The 24836-nt window shown below is 32.8% G+C and overlaps 1 protein-coding gene across 3 annotated transcripts in view; it reads left to right on the forward strand.

Annotated features, from left to right (window-relative positions):
* The window catches only part of Bbs9 (Bardet-Biedl syndrome 9), a 462827-nt gene that overhangs the window by 179008 nt on the left and 258983 nt on the right, over nt 1–24836 (forward strand). For all 3 annotated transcript variants that reach the window (XM_076863784.2, XM_076863792.2, XM_076863800.2), the window contains exons 10-14: nt 3253–3431; nt 8135–8211; nt 11198–11251; nt 16780–16882; nt 19262–19366. In XM_076863784.2, coding sequence (XP_076719899.2) covers nt 3253–3431; nt 8135–8211; nt 11198–11251; nt 16780–16882; nt 19262–19366 — 518 coding nt within the window. The remainder of the gene's footprint in view (nt 1–3252; nt 3432–8134; nt 8212–11197; nt 11252–16779; nt 16883–19261; nt 19367–24836) is intronic.

A 24836-nucleotide genomic window follows, 5' to 3' on the forward strand; every position in this document is an offset into this window, starting at 1 on the left:
ATTTTTCACACTTTATTTTAGGAAAATGATTTCATCTGGAGTGTGTTCATTTTCTGAGGTAGATGACACAACAAGTCATATACCAAGATTTCTGGGGATTATCTAGTTTCACCCCATTTAGAATAAAGAATGTTTAAGAGGAATTCAAGTGGGCTCTGCTCTGTAGAGCAAAGGCATAGCTAGAATTCAAGTCCTCTGACTTCTAGTCTAACTCTTTAGCTGTTGGATCAATGATATAATTTTTTTTTTTTAATTTCAGTGATGCTACATTGCAGGTTTCTGTGGTACTCACCATACATAGCCTTGTGCTAAGAGCCACAGCCAAGTAATATGATGCATGGCATTTTTGGTTGAAAGGTGACACCAGCTAGCCATTGACATGATATGATTATGTTAAGATTTGCATTCATATGGATATTGGACTCCTGCTGTCCACCTCGGCCTGCTAGGGACTCCTGGAGAGTTCCCATTGGTTGGGGAAGTGCTGTAGGGTAGGAGGGAATTCCGGAGGAGGAACTGCCTCTTGGGATCTGGGAGAACGCAGCGTGGGTAGATTGGCAATCTTCCCAGACGCGTATGGGGCATTGGCGGCAGTTTCAAAAAATAAAGTTTGTTCCTGCTTGAGTGGCTCGTGATTTTGTGCCCAGCCAGACTGCGGCAGCCTTGGAGAAGGTGCATAAGGATTGTTGTAGTTGAAGAAAGTGGTAAAGTGGATGTTGGTGGTCACCAATGGGATGGATTGAGTAATAATGGTGTCTACTTTCAGCTCAGCCAAGCTTTTATATTAATGAGATGATGAGTTGCAATGATCCATAGTTGGGGCAGTTTAAACATTTTTATTTATTCTGAGTAAGCCTCAAATTTTATATATCTTATCCATTGTATATTTACTTTTTTTTTCTTCAGATAAATAGCAACATTTTTTTCACCTTATTTTCTCTAAAAAAGCTTCTATCCAATTGATTAATAGTTAACCTTTAAACGAAGATCAAATTTTTTTTTCTTTTTTGATAAAAAGATCACTGTAGAAAATATAACAGAAATCAAATAAGTCTATTATATATCTACTCCAAAGGACTTATGCCAATATTGATTTTTTTTTCCCTCTGGAAAAATTAAGGAGGAACGAAAAGCACTATTCATTTCAACTATTTTTTATAGTAACTTCGGAAAATCTTAGTTTTTATTTTTTACAATGTCAGGTTAAACATTACCCACAATTTATATATTAAGACTAGTTTCTAGAGTAAAACAGAAATAAGAGATTCTAAGAGATGGAAGAGTAAAAAGATGGTGTCTTACACTGTATTATGCTACTATAATGATACCAGAGACTGTATAATTTGTAAAGAAAAGAAAATTATTTCGCTTATGGTTTGGTAGTTGGGAAGTTCAAAGTTTTTATCCACATCTGGTGAGGACCTTCTTGTTGCATCATTCCATGGCAGAAGGTGGAAGAGAAAGAGAGTATGTGTATGAGACAGCAGGAGATTGAACTTGGAACATGAAGTTCTTTAAAGCAACCTTAATCCATTCATGAAGTTGTGCCATCATTGCCTAATCTACTCTCAAAAGTCTCACCTCTTAACACTTTTGCATTGGGAATTAAGTTTCCAATACATGCCTTTTGGGGGATACATTCAAACTGTTGCAGAGGGGGAGGATAAGAGAAAATCATGATGAGTGATTAGAAAGAGTTATGAAGCAGGACGATGGTCTAAGATGGGGAAAAAAAAAACAAATTTGATGGCATTTGGGAAGGGAAGTGTATAAAGGAAGCGAGAAGTGTATAAAGGAAGTGGAAAGAGGGTAAATGTTAGCCCTAAGGGTAGATAGAAAAGGATGAGAAAAAAGCAGGAACGTGTTGTTTTTCTCCTAGGCCTTGCCTCGCTTTTTCAACCATCTTTACTCTTGTCTCTTTGGTTATCCTGACCTTTCTTCTGTACCTCATCCATTATCTTCATCCAGCCAGCATCCCAGCTTCATCTCTATTTTTTTTTTTTTTTTAATGTGCTGCTAAGGATCGGACTCAGTACCTCATCCATTCTAGGCAAGTGCTCTATTACTGAGCTCCAGCTCCAGCCACCCAGCTCCATCTCTTGATCCATTAGACTTAAAAGTGTAGTTCACAGCCGGGCATAATGGTACATTCCTGTAATCCCATCACCTCTGAGGCAAGAGGATCGAAAGTTTGAGGCAGCCTTAGGAACAAAGTGAGACCCTGTCTCAAAATAAAAAATAAAAGGGGTGGAGGTGTGGCTCAGTGGTTAAGTGCTTCTGGATTCAATTCCCTATGCCAAACCAACCAACCAACCAACCTGTAGTTCTCAAGTTTGTCATGAATCTGTCAAGTGAGAATTAAAAACAGTACCTGAGAGCACTATTCACCATGTAGTTAGGTCCCCAAAATGGTGGCTATTATAAGAATTTTAAAGGTTATTTTTCCCTTTTGTAATAAATCTTAACATTGGGAGTTCTTCTGTAAATATAATGATGATTTAAACATTTGAAATAAGTCTTTCAAGTAAAACTTTAAAAATAGATATACAATCATTTTCTTTTTTTTTTCAGTTTTCAGCCTCACACAGATATATATTTTTTTAAAAAAATCAGCATCATGTCTTAATATGAAAAGCATCAATAAATACCCTCATTAGTCAACCCAAATTAAATCCATAAATAAGTACACATTTATGAATAGGGATTGCTACCGAACCTCGTGAATATTTAACATTCAAATATTTCCTGAAACAAAATCCTTTTCTGAAATGCCTTGCCTTTCTGATATAGCAACCACAGACATCCTAACTAGTCTGTGAAGGTGCTCTCCATAGCACTGACGTTATTGATTCTGTTGTTAACAGCATAGACATAAATGACTGATGATGACTCTCTGGACGTCCCTCCCTACTGCCATTGAAATGGCTCTGGGGTTTATCCAAGCAGGGCTGCTAAATGAATAGTAGATGTACGAACAGAGGAGAAATTGGTCCTGAGGTGAATTCACTCTCTTGAGGAAGATTTGTTTGTGCTCCCAACAACCTGTACATTAAACCATATAAGCCTTCATGCAGGAATTTTGAGGAGAAATGGACAATTCTGGGAAAGCCTCATGTTTTCTCAGCTGCTTTTTCTTCTCATACAATCATTTTCTTCATGGAATGTTATACTGAATTGAGTAAAAATATAGTTTGTCAAGGATAAACACTTTGAATTTTTTAATCATGTCTCATTTTCTCTTCCTTATTGTAGGGACTTAAAGGGAGTGATAGTCACCCTCAGTGATGATGGTCGCTTGCAGTGCTCATACCTGGGGACAGACCCTTCTCTGTTCCAAGCTCCAAAAGTTGAATCTAGAGAATTAAACTATGATGAACTTGATGTAGAATTGAAAGAACTTCAGAGAATTATCAAAGTTGTTAAATCACAAGGTATCTCATTTGCAGCTTTTATTATTTAATTTTAGTATTTATTGTAAAATCCACTTTATCTTGCATATAGACAATGTTTTGTACATACTAGTTAATTTCCTCTCCCAAGATTAATTAAAGTCATATTTCAAAGACAATGTTACTTAGCATGTAGTCTTTGTGCTTACTTTGTATACTAAACTTTCTGGAAAATATGCTCTATTCAAGATAATGCTTTTGTCAGTGTGTTTCAGGGTCAGCAGTATTTAATTTTTTTTCCCTGTAAACTTTAAGAAAAGTAAAAGTAAATCTTTGGGTTGTGATGTTAGGCCTTGAGAAGAAGGTTAGAGTGGGCATTTATTAACTTCTAATATCCCTGAAAAAAAAAATTTAGTTACTGCTTTTAAAAGAAACCAAAGCAGTACATGTTGTTACTAAAAATGTAGTAATTTGCAGCTTAGTGATATAATTTATGTTTGGAGTTAATTAACTGTCCAAATGGAGTGTAGCCTGTGGTATGCTGATTTCTAATGACTCAGAGACTGATGATATTTTCAGTTCCTAAGTTTTGAATAACTCAATATTATCTTACTTTGGGACTCACAAGGGTGTAATTTTATTGTAAATTAAAAGGAGAAACAAAACACCAATCCTGGAGTTAGAGTTAGACATGTGAAAAGCATTACTTTAAGTTCCTTTTTCAGGGTCAGGTAAAAGTATTTTTTTAATGAGAAAAAATATGGACTATTCTCGCATAAAAGAAATGTTAAAACAAGTAGGAATTGTAAAAGAAGCAGAGCATCAAAGGCCAACCAAAACAACAGAGCCAATCTTAATCCTGATCCAATCATTTCCCTAGATTTATGTATTTTTGAGTGTATTACCAAGATTATATTTCTCTGGTTCTAAGGAACTGAGATGATATATATATAAAAATGTGAGTATTAAAAATGAAGTTGTTATGCTTTGGCTTCACACATTCTTTTAGAAAGTTTTCAAAGTAAGCTAATGAAACTCTGGTCTTTCAAGTACCTCCAATTACTTAAAAGCTGCTTTGTTGTCAGCACCCCCATGTCGGCTAGAGAATGGTTAACATTGGAGCTGTCATACTGCAAGATACTATTTTATTTTCAGTTTTTGATACCATATTTTGGGGATTAATGGAATTATAAGTCTCATCTTGTCATTTAAAAATGTAATTGGGGAAGAGTGGCCTGCACATGAATGTGAAATTTCTAGAGTTATAAAACTCTAGGTTTTCACTCCAAAGTTTGTGCCTTGAGATTTTGCCCTTTCCATAAGCAATGTGCTAATGGTATTTTGATTAACATTAATTGTGTATGAAATTTCTCAGAAAATCCCTTATAGCTAAAAGTTATTCCTTGGCATCCATAATGATGCCCTTGAGTGAGAAGGGTTAGGCTATTTTACTTGTCGTTGCCTCGATTTATTTGTGTATCTTGAAATAAGTGCTAATTAAGCTAGAGATATACCCACAGACTTGAGTGCAAAGTTCATTATTTACATAACCTCAAATTTTAGTTAATGTTTGAAGTTCCTTGCCCCTTTTATTCTACTATATTATGGTTTTATTCTTGAAAAAGAAACAAACTTAAAAAAGTGAAGCTTTTAAAATATGTTATTTCTAGATATGGAAAAAAGCTTAGTATTTTGTACCCTTATAAAGCTTTGGTATGTTTGTTTATTAAAATACCTGTAATTATATTAAAGTTCCAAATTGTTTCATTTATAGTTTATGAGAAGTTAAAATTCTGAACTTTTTGATGACCTCATTATTCATTTAAATGTCACTTATTTTAGTACAGTGGCTTTAACTTGCAAAAGGAATTCACAGTCTTGTGGGCTGTGTTCTGTACTTAAAGCTCTTAAAAACTTTTTCAAAGGAAGAGTTGCAGCAAAATTTAAAGGCAATTTAAAGAGTACATTTTGTTGTACACATGGTGTGTATTATCTACTGCAATAAAAGTGTTTTGAAGCTGATTTTATGTGTGTAAGTTATATGAGGAATGTATGTTGTAAGCATGAAATTATAGTAATAATTTCTGTATGGCTCATGGATTCTGAAGCTTTTCATATTCAACTCATTAGTGAGAATCCTGCCTAGCATTTTTGTTACCAGTTTGCAGTAATACCTGATGATAGGTATTTTTAGAGATGGGAGTTTTCTTATGATTTAAACAATTGATCATGTTCTCTACCAGAGATGCACTGGTTGCAGCATTTAAGATAGGCACCCATATAGTTATGTCTTCAGGGTAGGAAAGCAGTAAAACATAGGCGTATAAATGAGTCTGCACCCCATTGGAAATATGTTTGGGAAGACTTAGGTTGACATAACCACTCAGTACTAGAAACATTAGAACTTAGTGACCTTGTTAATTTAGGGTTATATCAGGCTGCATATAACAGAATACCTGTATAAGGCAACTTAAACAAGGTGGAAACTCAGAGATATGGCAACCTAGCAGTTTTAGTCACAGGGATTTGGATTCCTTCTATCCCAGGGTCATCTATTGGTCCAGAATGGCTTCTGGAACTTTTGCTCTCACATCTGCAGTTGAGTCAGCCTCTGAAGAGCTTTCCTGGAAGCCGCACCCTCAACAGCTCCTACTTACATCTCTCTGGCTATTCCAAATTGCAAAACAGGCAGGGAAGTTAAGTGTTTTAACTGAGTACTTTGTTGCTCAGAATAAAATTGGGCTTATTTTAGTAAAGAAGAATAGAAAAATTTTTATTGGATGGGCAATGAGTGGCCTTTTGTACTCTTACCAGGTTTAGAAATTCCCTTTCCAATTTTTGCATTATTGGTAGGAATGCCTGGTGGCAATTGTGGACATTTTTTTTTCTTGTTTGTGAGGTATTCAGTTGCTGTCCATGTTTTCAGTCATCTGTCCTCATTGTGTGAGGATGTTTTCCCTTAGGATCACAGGGTAACCTTAGCAGTTCCTGGCATTATGTGCAGATATGATTTCCAGGGAAGAAGAGGCCTGAGTCTTCCTCTTATGAAGGAAGAACAGCTTTCTCAGAAGCATATGCCAGCATTCCACTATCCCCACTTCTCTTTCCTCCTATTTGCCAGGATTAAGACCATGTTTATCTTTAAAATAATGAATGGTCAGTGGAACGGAATCACTAGGATTAGATTTGAACCTGGAGCCTGAATGAGGAGACTTTCTCTGAGATGAAGCAGACTACCTCAGTGAAATTAGGGCTGTGCCGAAGAGGGAGGAGGGAAGAATGGCTGCTGGGCAGGCAATCAATTGTTGGATTTGGGTTTGTGTGTCCATGAATGCACATATGTCTGTATGTGTGTATATATATATATATATATATATATATATATATATATATATATGTACACATATGTGCATAAAATAATTTCTGCTTCTTATTTAGGATCTTGCCACTCTTTCATAATATTATGTAATAAAAATGTTTGAAATTATGAAAACAGCTTGTACGCGTTAGTCTGTTTCTGTGATAAAATGCTTGAAGCTGTGTCCCTTATAAAGAAAAGTACTTTATTTAGCTCATAGTTCATGGGCATGGCATCAGCATTGGCTTGCTTTTGGTGAGGCCCTCATGGTAGATGGCATCACAATGGCAGAGCATGTGTGAGAGGGCAGAGATTACATTGTAAGACAGGAAGCCAGAGAGAAGGGAGGGACCAGTCTTGTCCTTTTTATGACAACCCTCTTGCAAGAACTATCCAGGATCCCCAAAGTGCTATGTCAATTTCTTCAAGGACAGTCAGTGCCTTCAGTGATTTAAGGACCTCCCATTAGTCCCACCTCTTAAAGGTTCCACTGTCTCTTAAAATCACTGTGTCTGGTGCCAAGCTTCCTGCATATGAACCTTTGGGGGATATACTTTAACTATAGAAATGCATAGTAAAACTAATTCAGAAAGTACTAAAAGGATAAAGAGTGAAACATGAGTCTATCTTTGATCCAGACCCTAGTTACCTTTGTTTCTTTTCTTTTTATTTTTTACACATTAACATTTATTCTAGTTCTCTTTCTTAAAGGAAATTCTTACCAATAGTTTTGTGTATTCATCAAGAAAATATTAAGGTTTATATACTTGTTTTGACCAAACGTGCATATTAAACACATTGTGCTATATTTTGCTTTTTAAAAATTAATAGGTACATCTCTGAGTTCATATTAGTGTATGAAGATTGAATGCACTCTTATTTATAGGTTTGAACCATTACACAGTATGGATATACCATATTTTATTTAACTATCTCCCTATTAAATAGATATATGGATATTTAAGTTGTTTTTATTTTTATATTTAAGCTATTAATATCAGAGAACCTCCTTGGGTTTGTGAGTATTGGATAAATTCTTGGTTGTAGAATTGTTAAGTTACAGGATAAGTACACTTTATATTTTAATAATTACAGCCACAACTTATCTTCAAAAAAGTTGTATTAATTTGGACTTTCACTAATGATTGAGGAGATAGCATTACAATTTACAATACTGGTCAATGACTCTAATCTTTGGAGCAAGAGAAGGTATTCTTCACATTATTGTAGAGGAAAAGAATTAGGATTAAGCTTCTAATTCTGTTAATTTTTTTTTCAATTTGTATGTTTATGAGTTTTAAAAAATATGGTACAGATAAACCTTTAAATAAAAATTACATGAAGCAGGTTTTACTTTATGATTAAATATCTTTTTTTTTAATTACAGGTATTTGGCCCATGCCTGAGAAAGAAGATGACTTAAAAGTTTATGCCATGGTTTCTTCTAACTTTGATCCAGTCTCTGTAGGTGTATTCATATATTTTGTATTGAGATCAGAGTTTATCAGTTTAAATTCAAGGTCTCCCAACAGAAACTTCAGGGAAGATAACAAATTTTAGGCTTTTAATCTTTCAAATAAAAACATTTCTATCTTCTTAATGCCAGTAGGGAGCTTTTGCAGTAGGATTTCAGTCTAAAAAAGAAGTGAGGGTATATGGGTATGTGTGTGTGGGGGGGGATGAGTAGTAAAAAAGATTATTGTTCTGCAGCTATCTTTTTTTTTTTTTTTACAGAGAGAGAGAGAATTTTTTAATATTTATATTTTAGTTTTTGGTGGACACGACATCTTTATTTTATTTTTTTGTGGTGCTGAGGATCGAACCCAGCGCCATGCGCATGCCAGGCAAGTGCGTTACATCCCCAGCCCAATCTTTTTTTTTTAATTTTAATTTAAAAACTTTCTCATTACCATAGAATTGAGATACTTTTAATCCAGATGATAATACCTACTCCACAAGATTTTTGTTGAAGGTTCAATGAGATGATGTTTATAAATGGCCTGGCTTAGAGTTTGATTATTTATAGCATTTAATACTTTTTTTGGTTGGGATGATGGTAAGGGAGTTTAAGAGTTCAGTTGGTCCAGGAATTATTTTCTCATCCACTATATCTGTGTGATCCCAGGCAAGGTACTTAATTATTTTAGTCTCAACTTTTCATCTGAAAAATGAGAATAATAATAATAGAATCTACTTTGTTGTATTCTTATGATAATTATCATCATCATCATCACCACCACCACTACCACCATATTGCATTTTACTTTTTCCAACATTGCCACCACCTATGTACCGTTACTTATCTTATTCACCTTAGTGCTTTCCATATAATAGATACTCAATAAATATTTGCTTTGTGAATGTGTAAAACTAAGAACCAGGAAGAATGAAAGGGAATGAAAGGAGCGACAATTCTTGGTTGTATTATTCCATCTCCTCGTTTAGTTTTCTGTATATAGTTTTTAAGAGTATGATTGATTATGTCTTATTGCCTGAGGTTTGGATAAAATCCATTGCCTGAGGCTTGGGTAAAAATCTATTAAGTTTATCTATGCTTCTGCCAGAAATTGATCAATTTAGTGAAGTGATTGAATTTGCTCATTTTACATTTGTGGTTCATATCATATAATGTTGCTTGATATTTTAAGTATCAGAACATACTATTATAAGTAATTATCATGAGTCTTCGAAGATTAATCTTTTGTAAACAGCCAATCCAAATTGTGATAAAAATCATGTTAACATTGCTGTAATATAATACATTAGGTACTCTAAGACTATTTGAAAGAAATATTCACCCCAGATGACTCACATGCTAAAGGAACTATTTTAAACATGAGCCATTTAACACACACCATTTCTTACTCTACCTGAAAGGTAAGCCTGAATGGGACATTTCTACTTAGTTAGCTGACAAATGTACTCACATTTTTTTGCTGTGGAAATGACTCTTTTTTTTTTTCCTTTAGGCAACTTACATATTTTTTTCTAGGTTATTTTAAACATAGGCTATTTGGAATGAGGAATTTCTTTCTGTTATTTGGGAACTTTTGGTCTTATGTAGTGGTGCTTGTTGTATATTTCCCTATTGGTAACCTTGAGTGCTGTTTGTTCTTAAGTAGATGTCTCTTTTCAGCTTTATTTTTCCCTATGTTAATATTCTTATTTCTTAAGAATATCATATTCATCCCACTGGAAAACATTAGCCCAACAATTTATGTGGCTGTGGTGCCATGATGTCTTCTTATAGCCATTTCTCTCTAGCTATAATTTCTTGTTCCCAACATATGACTGTCCTTGAAAAATCTAGGTGTTTCAACATGGATTGAAAAGAGCAGGAAACAGGAGGTGTTGGTTTCTTTTCTAGATCTGTGGGCAGCTAAATGTGAAAAACTTCCTGGATATTAGGTAACTTGGTACTGGCACAAAAAGCCTGCATTAATATTTTATTTTGAATCATTGTTATGAAAGAATGCCCCTCAGAATCAGAAATATAACCTATATTAGAATGGAGTCTTTTGTGGAGGAGAGAAACATAACTGTCCCATCTTCCTGTCTGAGCAACTGGACCAGAGTTCAAATATGATCTTCTATGGAACCACAAACAGAATGTGAATCTCCCAACTCTTAATTCTGCTGATGCCCATTACATCATAGTTTTCTACATTGATTAGAAGTGGCTTAGTTTTCCTAGCAAAAATTTTTTCAAATACAAAAGCACAAAGGGTCTGGTTCATTGGTTGAACACAGACATTATAATCTTAATTGTTCCACAGAATTTATATGGGTATTATTACAATATAAGTTTCCCCTTGGTCTTATTTTATCATACAGTGAATATTCATTTCTTCTCAGTATGCCACTTTTACTTTATAAAATTATAAGAAGATACCGAATGTACGATGAGTTGTTTAAGAGATAGGAACAGGTAACAATGATGTTCAAAGAGGGCCCATTAGTTCATGAACTATTAAGAAAAGTACTATTCCATTTGTATTTTCTAGGTTTAAGGCCATTTGCCTCTTATTTACATTTCTGAGATACATATTCTTAATCTAAATAAAACATACTTTTGCAAGTTGAAAGGACAAGTTCCTAAATGAGTGACATAATGGCATGATGTTTATCTGGGAAGTATAAGGAAGGCTTCTTTCATATAATATAAAGAACAAGTTAATAAAGTTACTACATTGGACATTCAAGTAAATTTGCACATTCAAGTAAATTTGGAAATATTAATGGTTTGATAAAATATGTGACTTTTTCTTTCCTTTTTGAGGTATTTTTTTTAATGTTAGCTAATCTAAAAGCCATACTGAGTCTTTTAGTTATCACTAGAGTGATAAATCCTTTATAGTTAGTTTCTTACTTGATGGTAGGAAGTATAAATTGTCCCCAAATGTATTCACTCATTGGTGGGTAACATCTCTTTTCAATTTTGTGTTTATAGCAAGCCACTGATGTTGAAATCGGAACTGATGTTGTCCCTTCCATCACAGTGCAGGTATTGTACCAGGTTTTAGATTGTAATGTGCCAACAGCATTAAATATTCATCATATTGTCCCTATTGTTACCCTGTAAGAAGCTTATGGAAATATAAAATAAACATTTGAAATTTTTAGATTTTCTTTAACCTTGTGTAGTGAATAGAAAACCTTCCTTGTTACCTGCAAATATAAAGCTGATATTTGCACTTATTGTAATATATATATATAATATAAACCATCATCATAACTTTTTCTACCATTATTTAGATGTGTAGCATGATTCAGGTTTTTTCCCCTAGAAGTAAAATTATCATTTTAAATCTGCTAAAGAAATTATGTCATCACCATTCATAATAGACCAACCATTTGATTGTACCATCACATGTAGTAGACTGTGAAATGATATTGGGGAAGCACATGGATGCTAATATAATTCTTATATGTATGGCCATGTATATGTTTGAAAAGAATTCCCAGGCATTCGTATGGCATAATATTAGCCTTAAATAGATGTATTTATAGCAAGAAAATATTAAATGAAGAAGCCACAAAGTAGAGTAGTGAAAAATTGATAGTCTTAGAAAAATAGAATATGAAGGATGTGGTTTTGCTTAAGATTTTGAGTCCCGTCATTGTAGAATTTTAGAACTAGAACTCTAATGTAGAACCTTCTTAAGGCATTTAGATTAGAGTGTGGTAATCAGTCAGCACATTATTAAGCTGAAAATATTTATCACTGCCCAGACCTTGGAAACCAGGAAAAGTTGTGGATTTTGGCAATTCACTTAGTCAAAACTTGGACAAGTCTTCATATTTTCTTAGATTATGGGTTGCTGTCCTTGGAGAAGCTTGACAGAGCACCAAGCTTTACCAATTGTGTTCGCTTACACTGGACCCAGCGGGTGGCCCACGTGTGGAGATCTTTGGTTGAAGTTGAAGGGAGCCCAATCTTATAACAGTTTCCTCAACTAATTTTTTTGGATTCTTGCCACTAGAAACAAGGGTGGTCTTTCCCAGTTTCCCTTCCCCCTATCCAATCAAAGACTCTATCTCATTAATAACTGAGTCTGGAAAGGAATTAGTGGCAAGAAATCAAAGATATTAAGAAAAAAAAAATAACCAGAGATCCAGAAATGATCTATACTTTTGTGTGGACAAGCCTGTTTTTACCTATGTAATATTATTCAGACACATGTGCATACTAATTCAGGAGCACACTGTAAATTGCAAAAAAGAAATCTTGTATCTAAACCAGGTAACATTGCTTATGCCACCTCAACCCCAAACAACCAGGAATTATTGCTATATGTAAATACACTATCCCTCCTGTGAGGTTCTGAAGCTTTCATGTGAAATAGCCACCATAAGATGATGGCATGACATTACTGGAAAATTCTCCACTAGTGAAATTTACTATATTTGAGAATGCCAAATTCACAACTCTTTCTCATTGCCATTATGAAAGCATGAGAAAGAATGCAATATACAAGTGTTACACAAAATTGGCTAGACTCACACAGCGGACACAATGATTTCCTGATCCTGTCTGACAGTTTCTATACAAATTTCTGCTATAAATCTTTCCTTATGGCCTTTTATAACAAGAGCAGCCAAGACATATAACTATGCAAGTTTCCATCATAATAAATCCTGTTAATTGAGAAAAATTTTCCATCTGTTCCAAATGAATGAAGATGTGGCTACTTTGAGTATGTGTGCATGATGCGTGACCATCTATTCCAGGCAGCTAGGCAGTGAGGTTGTTCATACCTGGTCTTTGAAATCATATTTATATATCTAGGATAAAAATTTGGTATTATGTTTCTTCAGATTATATTTCATTTCGTTAGAAGTAGAAAATAGCATGGAAAATTCTCATATTAACATTTTATATGTTCTCCTTAATATTCTATAATTATTTTCCTTTTAAAATATGAAGTCTATGATCTAGCCAAGTCTTTAATTCTTTTTTTTGTGGCTCAAACACAACTATTCTTTGTTACTGTAGTTATTTTTGTCACATCTTTTTGATTTGTGTTTTGAAAGTGCCTAAACCATTGTTGGGATTCAATAAATCTGTGTATGGGCGCTATCATGATTTGCATCTAAACTAAATGCAAGCTCTTCTTATAACAGCATAAAATTGTGATTATTATCTAAAGTAGATATCATTATGCCGGGCAGAGTCAAAATGTCTGCTCCTTTACAAATAGCATATTACTACTTTAAGGTGTTTAAATTTTTGGTTATAAAATAGAACTTTCATGATATGTTCCTGGTCACAGTTTTCAGATCTCTAGCACTTATTGACTCAGTGATCTGGAACATGTTTTTTACCTTCTCTAAACCTCTATTTTTAAACTGTAAAATAGGAATCCTTTTTCATTTACAGAGTTATTTTGAGATTTAACCACAGTTGGTTAAAGGTAAGGACTCTTGAGTACTGGCAAATAGCAGTTTAATTGTGATTCTTCCACTTAGAGCAGCCTTGGGAAAATTACTTTGCACCTGTTTTCTGTGGTATGGTGTGTGATAGTGCATACACTGCTGTGAAGATTAAATGAGATAATACACAGAAATAATTTATTAGCACAGTTTCATGCATGTAAAAGCTGCTAATGACCATTATTAATATCATTAATTTTCTTTTAAAATACACATACATGTGTGTATATATATATATATATATATATGTATACATATACATATCTATATACATACATACATACATACAAACTGGCATTGTATCATTGTTGATAGTTAAATACCTATAATATTTAAATATATTTATTGGGCTGGAATTTATTTACTTATTGAAGAAATTTCTGCCACATGCATACATTTTTCTTGCCATAATTACCATCAGGGTTTTACTAAAAAAGTATTGCATTGTTCACCTTTGAGGTATCATTAAGGAAGTTTTGTTTGTGGCATGCCAAAATCTGTTACTAGATTTTTGTTTTCTTTTGGGAGAACATTTTTTTTTGACAAATTAAAAGTCAAGGAAGTGCTATTCATTTGCTGTGCTTGTCATATTTGTTTGCATTAATAATTACCTCTTAAAAATTTTGCTTTGCAGTTCAAAATTTTTCACTTGAAATTAACACATTTACTGATAAACATATAGTGCTTGCAGGTCTATTGTATATTTTGTATATTATATGTATAATATATATCATTACTATTTACTATATATATTTTATAATATAGCAAGGCTAATACATGCCTTTTATTTAAGAGAAAAGCCAAAACTACTTAAATATTTTTTGTAGTTATAGATGGACATAGTGCCTTTATTTTATTTGCTTATTTTTGTGTGGTCCTGATGATTGAATCCAGTGCATCATGTATGCTAGACAAGTGCTTTGCCACTGAACTATAGCTCCATCCCCAAACTACTTTTCTTAAAAATAAAAATGTCTTTATATTGTATCAATTAATAATGATATATGTCTGTCTCATTTAATAGAATCTAATAAGACTAAACTGCTCCATAGAAAATGTACCACATAGAATAGTGTTTCATTATCAACCAGTGATTCCCTGTTGTGCATAAGAATCACTTGGAAGCCATAGAAACTATCCATACTTGGGTCTGTCCTTAGAGATTCTAAGTTGGTCCAGTGACCCTACCTAGATTGGTGACTGTACAGTCTGGTTTACTACACTATCCATGTGTGATCTAAAATAGACCATTTAAAGAGGCTGGTACTTTTAGGAGACCAAATCCAAAGAGAGAATATGCCCAGTGGAAGCTAGGTCCTTAAGCCTTTATTGATAGTGTGAAAATGACACTTTTAGCACTTTGACTCAGTAAAGATCCTTGAGTCTGATGGTTTCTGCTGACACTCCTGAGATGAAAGTGAGAGAAGTTCTGGCCTTTGTAGCCATATTCACCATATTTTCCAGGTAAACTGATATTCTAGAGTTCTTAGCTCTTGATTCAAAATTAGAGTAGAAAATTAATTAATTAAAAAATTATAGTAGAAGGATTTGTTTAGCATTATAAAGAAAGAGCATCAGTCTGGAAATGCAGTCCTGTTAGAGATGCAGCAGTCAATATTGCTATTCTTCAATATTTTCTAGAATTCCTATGTCATATATTTTTGTGATAAGCCATGGAAGAAAATGTGGTGTATATATATTGATACTAGTAAAAATCTTTCTAAGTAAGGAAACAATAAGAGAATAATCAGCTGGTATAAAAGGAAATATACTGATAATATATATATATATATATATATATATATATATATATATATACTAGATAAGATAAATCATGATAGTATAGTTATATATGAAAAAAGAATGAATTCATTTATTTCATGATGTAGTTATTCAATAGCTATGAGGGAAGATTTTTCTTTTCTGTTGGTAGATCATTTTTTGACAGCCTTGTAGAGTTATAATTCACATACCATATGACTCACTCCAGTGATTTTTAGTATGTTTGCCAAGTTGGGCAACCATAAACATTATCTAATTTTAGAACATTGGTCCCCCCCGAAAGTCATATCAATAGCTATCATTCCTCATTCCACCCATCTTGAAGCAACTTCTAATCTACTTTCTTTTTCTGTAGATGTGGTTATTCTACAAATTTCATGTAAAATGAACTATACAACATTTGCTTATTTATGACTGGCTTCTTTCACTTATAATATTTTCAAGGTTGACATATATTGTAGCATTTATCGATACTTCATTTCTTTTTTTTTGATGAATATTATTTTATTGTACAACTGTACCACCTTTGTTTATCATTCCTCTTGATGCAACATTTGATTATTACCATTCATTGACTATTATTAATAATGTTATTAGGAACTTTTGTTCAAGTTTTTGTGTAGTTATGTGTTTTCAGTTCTCTCAGCATGGAATCATGAGCCAGAATGGTGAATTTATGTTTACCTTTTTAAGAAATTTTCAAACTTTATTTAGTGATTGTAACATTTTATATTCCCAGTTTTTCCATGTTCCTTGCTAACACCAATTGTCGTTTGGTTATAGCCAGTCTCGTGTGAGTGTGTGTGTGTGTGTTTGTGTGGGTGTGTATGTGTGTGTGTGTGTGCACATGCGCACGTGGGCACCCACACTCACTCTCTCTCTTTCTTTCTACTGGGGATTGAACCCAGGGGTGCTAAATCACCTGAGTTACATCCTCAGCAGGCCCCCCTACCCCACTTTTAAATTTTAGAGACAGGATCTCGCTGAGTTGCTTAGAGCCTCATTTTTGCTGAGGGTGGCTTTGAACTCATGATCCTTCTGCCTCAGCCTCCTGCTAAAGATACTGAGCATCTTTGCATCAGCATCCTGTTCATCTTTGTATCTTCTTTGGAGAAAAATCTGTTTAACTGCTTTGCCCATTTTCTAACTAGGGGGAGTATTTTAGTCTACTATTTACGTTACATGTTCTATTTTTCTACTTCTAATTTTTCTCAGTTTTCTTAATTATTTGCTAGTTATTTTTAAGTAATTATAATAGCATATGTAAATTTGGATAAAATGTGATTTTTCTATTAATGTCAATGACTGTTTCCTTAGGTCACACTGCAGAATCGAATTGTATTGCCAAAAGTCAAATTATCCATCTATGTTCAGCCACCATTAGTATTGACTTGTGATCAATTTACCTTTGAATTTCTGGGTAAGTTTGTGTTTTGGCTTCAAGTCTACCATGGTGTGAGGGTTTCTTTCTTGTTTATTGAAAAACAAAAACAATATTAGTATGTTTATTTCAGGGCTATGTTTATTTTTTAAATAGTGAAGATGAGGCTTTTCTAAAATCAGTGATTATATTGTGTTGCTTAAATTTTCCTTCAAGTATCATACATAGATACTCAATCAGTTATTTTGTTTGGAATACATATTTCTAAGTACTTTTTAAAAGCTGGTTGGATTAGTTATTGTGTTTAAATACCATAATTTGGAAGGATTTCTTTGTTAGTGTTTCTCTAGTGACCTGTTTATTGAAACAGTAACATTTGTAGAAAGAATATTAACTTTGGAGTTTGAATCTTAGCTCAACACTCCATGTGTAATTTTAGGAAAGCTACTTTAGTAACCACTTGGAGCCTCAGTTATTCAATTTGCAAAAGAGGATAACAAATGTATTGTTTTGAGGATTTAATTAGAAAAGGAATCTGTGTGGATTTAATCAGAAAATGAATTTGTACAAGATATCCAGCCGGGCATGGTGGCGTAGCACATGCCTGCAATCCTAGTAGCTTGGGAGGCTGAGACAGGAGAATCGTGAGTTCAAAGCCAGCCTCTGCAAAACTGAGATGCTAAGCAACTCAGTGAGATCCTGTCTCTAAGTAAAATAGGGCTAGGGATGTGGCTCAGTGACTGAGTGTCCCTGAGTTCAATCCCTAGTACCCCAACCCCCCAAAAAAGATATCTGTAATAATGTCTAAAACAATAGACCTGTCCTAAAAGGCAACTCTTAGTAAGGATTTCTTTGTATAGCATTATCACCAACTACTGACATCCAACCTGCCATTAGTCCTGTGAAAATGCTCTTTGAGTTTTCTCACAAGTCTTTTGCCCTTCCACCTCCCATATCAACTGATGGCAGCTAATGAAAACTCAATAAATTATTCATTGAATGACCAAACGAATGATTGACTGAAGTAACCTTGTAGGTGAGGCTCAACCATTAGATCTCACTTTCTTTTAAAATATTTTTATAATACTTTCAATTTATTTTTCTAAAACACATTCTGAACAATTTATTTTTCCAGTTAAAAACTCTTATGGCTTCTAACACAAGTTGGAGGCAAAGTTCATTAATGCAAAGACATGCAAAGTCTGCTAAGTTCCTACTCTTACATTCATATATAATTCCCCTCTTCCATTTACCCCTACAGACTGTGTGCTAGCCATGATAAAGTACAATTTTTCCCCTAATTTTTCTTTCCCTTTTTGTGTACCTTTTTTTTCTGTCTGTTCACACGATGAGTAGTAATGTCCAATGCTGGATACCTTGTTCTGGAGTCAGTTACTACCCCTGATATTGCTTGTTTGTTGGATGATCTTTACCTCTCTGTGTTCTGCTTTCCTCACACATAAAAAAAATAGGAGCTATAATGTTTACCTATCTTGTAGGGTTGTTGTGAAGATTATGTGAGTTACTCCATTTAAAGTACTATGACAACAAAATAGCCAAGTTATAGAATCAGCCTAGGTGTCTGTCATTAGATGAATGGATAAAGAAAATGTAGTATGTATATATAGTGAAATTTTATCAACTCTAAAGAAGAATACAATTAGGTCTTTTTCAGGAAAATGGATGGAACTGAAGAATAATTCTGAATAAAGTAAGTCAGAATAAGTCAGACACAGATGTGGAAGCTAGAAGAAAAAAACAAATAAGCAAGCAAATAATGAAAAATTATGCTCTATATGTCTAATAAGAATTGTAATGCATTCTGTTGTCATATATTAAAAAAATAAAATCAATTAAATAAAAAATGAAACAAAAAAGGATCTTCTTGAAATTAGGGAATGGAAGGGGTTTGGACAAGGGGGGAGGGAAGACTAGGGAGGTATTGGAGAGTGAAATTGATCAAATTATATATTTGTGAATGCACAAATGTGCCACAATGAAACCTACTCTTCTGTATAATTAATGTTCACTAATGAAAATGATTAAAAAATAAAGGACTTATGACAATATTTGGACAGTAGAGGATAGGAAAGGTAGCAGAATACAACAGTTACTAATATGGCATTATGTAAAAATGTGAATGTGTAACTGATGTGATTCTGCAATCTGTATTTGGGGTAAAAATGGGAGTTCATAACCCACTTGAATCTAATATATGAAATATGATATGTCAAGAGCTTTGTAATGTTTTTAACAACCAATAAAAAAGGAAAAAAATAAAGGGTTCTATTAAAAAAGAAAAAAAATAAAGGACTTATGACAATATTTGGCATATAGTGAATACTTAATAAATTTTAATTGTTATTAATAACAGTTGACCTAATTATGTAATTTACATTATTTTTATTTTATTTATAGCACCAGAGATGATTAGCACAGTATCCTTTTCTGTTTATTTGAAAAGAAGTTATACACCATCTGATTTGGAAGGAAATGCTGTTGTTTCTTATTCTAGACCTATAGGTAAACAGTGGTTCACACATTTGCAAGCCTATTTATGCCTTTAAATTGTTGGAATTATCAGTTAAATGATGATGTGTTTAAGATGGGGAGACATATTGCAAAATATAATTTAATAAAAACATGCTCTTTTGTACTGTTAAATGAACATTCAGGTTTTAATTACTTTTATATGTTAAGAGGAGTTAAGTACGTTTAACTGACTTCCATATATAATGTTTGGTTCCATTTTTCAGTTAATAGCAAATTCGATATATTTTTATTCCCACTGGACAAATGTTATTGTAGATCAAACTTCATTTACTTGAACTAAAGAAAAGCCTAGTCTAACTTAGTTAAAACAAGAAAAGAAATTTATGGATTACTCTAACATGGCAGTATTCAATTTTAGACAATATTCTGGTGACTATGTAAGACTCCTTAGTATTCTATATGTTAAAATATTTAAGAACAAATATATTAAAATTTGGTATGTATTTTTTCAAAAAATCTCTTTTAGATTTTTAAAGGTTGCCAATCATTTTAAATTTCTATTTGGTTGAGTCCAACTTGATAAGTATTATTTCTTTTTCTTTCCTATGTATTGAATTCATCCATGATAACAGTTTGACATGAGTTTGGTAGAAAATTAAACTTAGTAGTCATTACTTTTTTAAATGCACTTTTAAGTGTAGTATATTTGATAATAGGGCATTTCAACAATATTAATCTTTTTAAAAGTGTTCTGTGCATACATATATATTTTAGTTTTAAAATGGCTTATTCATGTTTTTTTTCCTAACCATTTATGTCCATTTGCTTACTTGGTGATTTTTTTCATATTTTTAATTTTTTCTTTGTCTGAATTTTCTTGCTTAGTCATTGATAAGTCTATATGCTTTAGTATGACTTTATAACCTACATATATGCTTTAGAAATCTATTTCTTCTGCTTTGGAAAGTATTTTGCTTTAAAATTGTTTTTAAATTTTATTTTTAGCTAGAAGTAACCACTTTAGCCATATACCATATTTTTTAAAATTTTTGGTTATAGACATATTTATATTTAATGTTTAAATAGCTTTGATGAAATTTGTTTTAAAAAGAAAGAAAAATGTCATAAAGAATTAAGGAATAATGGACTTTTTGGTTGGATATTTCTGAAAGGAACATTGAGGCTTCTCTTTTCCTCCATATAGGGGTTGAACCTAAGGCACTAGTCAAGTGGTATACTACTGAGCTACATCCCCAGCCCTTATGATTTTGAGACAGTCTCATTAAGTTGCCCAGGCTGTGCTTGAATTTGTTATTCTGTGCCATAGCCTCCTGAGTCACTGGGATTACAGGCATTTGCCACTTCACCTTGCTAAGATTATCAATGTTATTTTCATTTTGACACATGAGCTAAAGAAGCAGAAATATTTGGTTAAGATCTCCAGAACAATTTTCATTAATTGAACATTTCAATAATTGTCAGCATATCACACCTTGCTACACTGTTGAATATACAGTTGGAAGTCTGCTAATGCTTTAATTTCAGAAATTCTTTCATTTATTTTTTAAGGAAAACTCATGATACTGGTTGAAAATAAATTTAAAATAGAGAAATGGGTCATTAAATATGGGCAGAATGTTTCAAAATACATTATAAAGTTGTAAAATCAGTCTCTGAGCTTATGGTTGCACATTTGGGGCTACTATGCTTTTTTATAGATGAAATTTAAAAGATTATAAATTATTCCTGGGACAGAGCACATAGATATTAATTGGCTGAAAGTGCATTAGAAATTAAATGTTAAGAAAATTATGTAAACATAAAAGAATACCAAGCCCCTAAACCCCAAATAAACATTGCTTCATAGTAGTATCTACTAAAATTATTTCAAGCAATAGTGATAGGAAAGATTATGTATTTGGCCTTTTAGTTGTTTTCCATCTAATATTCTTGATACCATTTACATATTCAGTACTTTTTACATATTGAGTACTTTTGACTAGATCAGATATCTTTACCTCTTTTTACCACATTTAACACTGGAATAACACATTCATGGACTCCTGAGTGCAAATACATTGTTGGATTACATTTATTCAAGCCAGCCTTTTCAATTATGAACACTTTGTGTTGGTTTACAGGGCATCTACACCATCTGTGAGAATATCTTGAAAATTTTAAATTATATTTTAAACAGATGTTTATTAAATTTATGTTGTAACCTTACTGCAGATAATCTGTTGCATAATTCTCCTCTATTCCCTTTTGCATTACATCTGATGGATAGATCGAAATCCTGATGGTAAGTGAAAAGATAATTTAGAAAGAGATGAATTTCAGAGCTGAGATTTGGTTGATGAGCATTATACCATAGATGAACTGTTTTATATAGACTGCTATTTTAATTATACAGACCTCTTTAGGATAATGTGGTGATTTGATCCTGCTGTGGAGAACATAGTAGCTATTTCCATGAAGAGTTAGATCATTACTAGTTGTTTCAGAGTAATAAAAAAGAACAAAGTTAAGAAAAAGAACAGAATGGCTCCTTTTGAAAAACATTAAAGGATGTAATTGTCAACTTATTGCTCAAAGTGTTCTTAGTTTTTATTTACAAGTGTACTTGTTATTAGTTACATGCTTTGTTATTTTTACTTAAGAAAAAAATGAAGAACAAAGGTGTTTGTCATTGAATTCTAAATTGTCTATTTTCTGCATGCCTCAACAGAACCACCTTTCTCTCTGATAAAAATGCTGGGTATACTCACTCTGTGGGCCTCTTTCTTGTCTTGTTTAGAATTTGTAGGGAATGTCATCAAATTCTGGGTCCCTTGAACTTGCTTGGGTCAAATGTTGTTACTCATTTCTGCACACCTCCCCAAATCCTTTGTTTGACTCTGCTGTAATACATGTCATAACGGGAGTTTTATTAAATTTATTTCTTATTTTTTCCTAATAGATTTTGAATTATTTGAGTGTATTGACATATTATGCAATATTAGGGTACACAACAGGCACTAAAAGTATCTCTTACTTTGATTACTTCTTTCTAGATATCTAACTTCATATGGTGGTTTATTTTTATTAAAGATACTTTTTTCAAGATAAATTTTAGATAATATTAATTGATTTGTAACAAATATAATTAAAAGTACTTAACAGAATATTTACTGGCATGATTTTAGTAATGACAACAATTTGAGTCATATAACAAATATCTTGATACCTGAAGGTGTATTTATATGAGAAATAGCTTAATAGAAATAATATTAAGTTATAGTTTAATTCATAAAAATTCTTTTATTTATAATGAATATTTACATTTTAATTCTCAAGATTGTATGCAACTGATAAGATTTTGGATTAAATATTGTAAAATAGAATATTAATTTTAAGTGATTAGCTTTAAGTTGAAAAACACCAGTAATGTTTGAAAGAAATTTATTCTTTTTTACTGTAAATTCAGCCTAAACTATGAGAAAAAGAATCACAATTTATGGAAATTTTAATGTTTCAATACAAAACTAGAACTGGTTTTAATAATTTCTTCTGATATATTTAAAATTGTAATTAAGCTTGAGGGAGTATATTTGAAATATTCAGCCACATGAAGTAGGCAAGAAAATAATATGTAGCCACTTGGGCTTACATGCAAGGCTTCGTATTTCAAAGACTGAGCTTTATTGTCCTGATGTGTCCAGGTTATTTTGTAGATAAGCAGTTCTGTTTTTACATGTGGAAAAAGAGAAGGAAACAAGGTTTTATGTTGTCCCACAAGAGTTAGTTTCCATTATTTCTGCATTAAAGTTACATGACATGGGCAGTGTAAAACATGATTGCCGATGAAGCACAGTACGTAGCCAGACATAACAGGAAGGGATCAAGGAAGTTCTGGCTACCAGACATTGCTACTGCTTTGGGGTTCCTTGTTTTCAATAAGAAATTACTCTAGCAGGCCCCTGGAAAGAGTTCTAAGATATTATATAGATGTGTAATGTATAGATGTAGTTATCCTACTTTAATATAGATGTATGTTCTTTTTTCTTTTTAAAACACATTTTGGCTTCCTGTTTGACAGTGACACTGGACTCTTGGGTGTGCCAGGTGTAATTAGAATTCTCTTCCTGGAAAAATTGTTCTGTCAGGAGTGGTTTTGATGTGAATTTTCTCTCTGAGTGCTAAATAATTTTGTGATTAATTGCACTGTGTTAGTTGTGACTAACCGTTTCCTCTAGTAGGTTAGGGGAAGGGAAGTGTTTGAGGGAGAAGTGATTATATTTGCTTAAAAAAAAACCTGCAGAAAAAAGTCAGACTGGTGAATGATGAGGTCAATATTTGAGTAAATACATGTTGAAATTTTCTTTTAGCTTACCAGAGTTGAGTAGGTCAGATATAGAGACAGTTTTGCGTACTGCATAGAGGAAATACTGCAGATAATAGGCAAAGTCAGGCCCAGTTAGGCTCTTTCAGTTAAGTTGAAAGCTGTTCTATGAAGAACCTTGAAAAGTCTTTAAATACATGTAATTCTTTCTTTATTACAGACAGATGTGTGCGCGCATGTATATATACACATACACACACGCTCCTGCACGCAAGCCTGCCTCTATTGGTCTTTGACTTCAGTCTTTACTATGGTTACAACCTGAAGAGTAATTGGAGGCCAAATTTATACTTTAAACTGCTCAAGAAAATGTAAATTCCAATAGAAGTGTGCCTCAAATAACCCATGTTTATGTACTAGAGATTGTATTTTGAAATGCTTGAATTTCAGTTTGATGGGTAATATCATAAATTAGTGGCATTCTAATTTTTCTTCTAAAGGTAAGGTTTTCTTAATATGGATTTTATAGGTTGTCATTTTCATTTTTTTCCCCTAAAGGTAAAACTTTTCAAGCTGCAATCATTTAAAAAATAGCCATAATCATTTTATTTAGTATGAGTGTCATCATTTTTCAAAGTAATATTTTCCAAATGTCCTATAAAGCAGGTTTACAATTCCTGGGGAGAAAAGAAATTCTGGAGAGGTTCTACAAATCTTAGCAACTACAGATCATTGCCCTAATGTGTGATGTTGTCATTAAGTGACCTAACTGAATTGTGAATTGAGTTGTAATGTATTTTCCTCCTTGGGTTTATTAGTGCTTATAATACATTTATTTCTGTTTTGGAAAGTGCTACAAGTTCTTGAAGATTTAGGATAATTATCTTCAAATAAAGAAACTCAGTAATATAAAGCTAGTGCTGTTGATTATCTTAATTTATTTTTTAACCATGAATTCAGTATGTACCTGGTCCAAGTGATGTAGAGGCTATGGTGCAGTTTTAGAAGAACAATTGGAGCCAACTTTTGTTTGAACATTTAGCTTAGAATTTGATATTAGAAAATGTATATAAGATGGCTTTCCTTTGTGTACAGATACAATTTTCAGGAGTTGGCTGTTGTACCACTCGTTAAAATGGAAAAAAAAAAGATCTCTATTTTTTGTTCTTTTCAGATCAT

The sequence above is a fragment of the Callospermophilus lateralis genome, chromosome 1, assembly GCF_048772815.1.
Source record: "Callospermophilus lateralis isolate mCalLat2 chromosome 1, mCalLat2.hap1, whole genome shotgun sequence".
Taxonomy (NCBI): Eukaryota; Metazoa; Chordata; class Mammalia; order Rodentia; family Sciuridae; genus Callospermophilus; species Callospermophilus lateralis.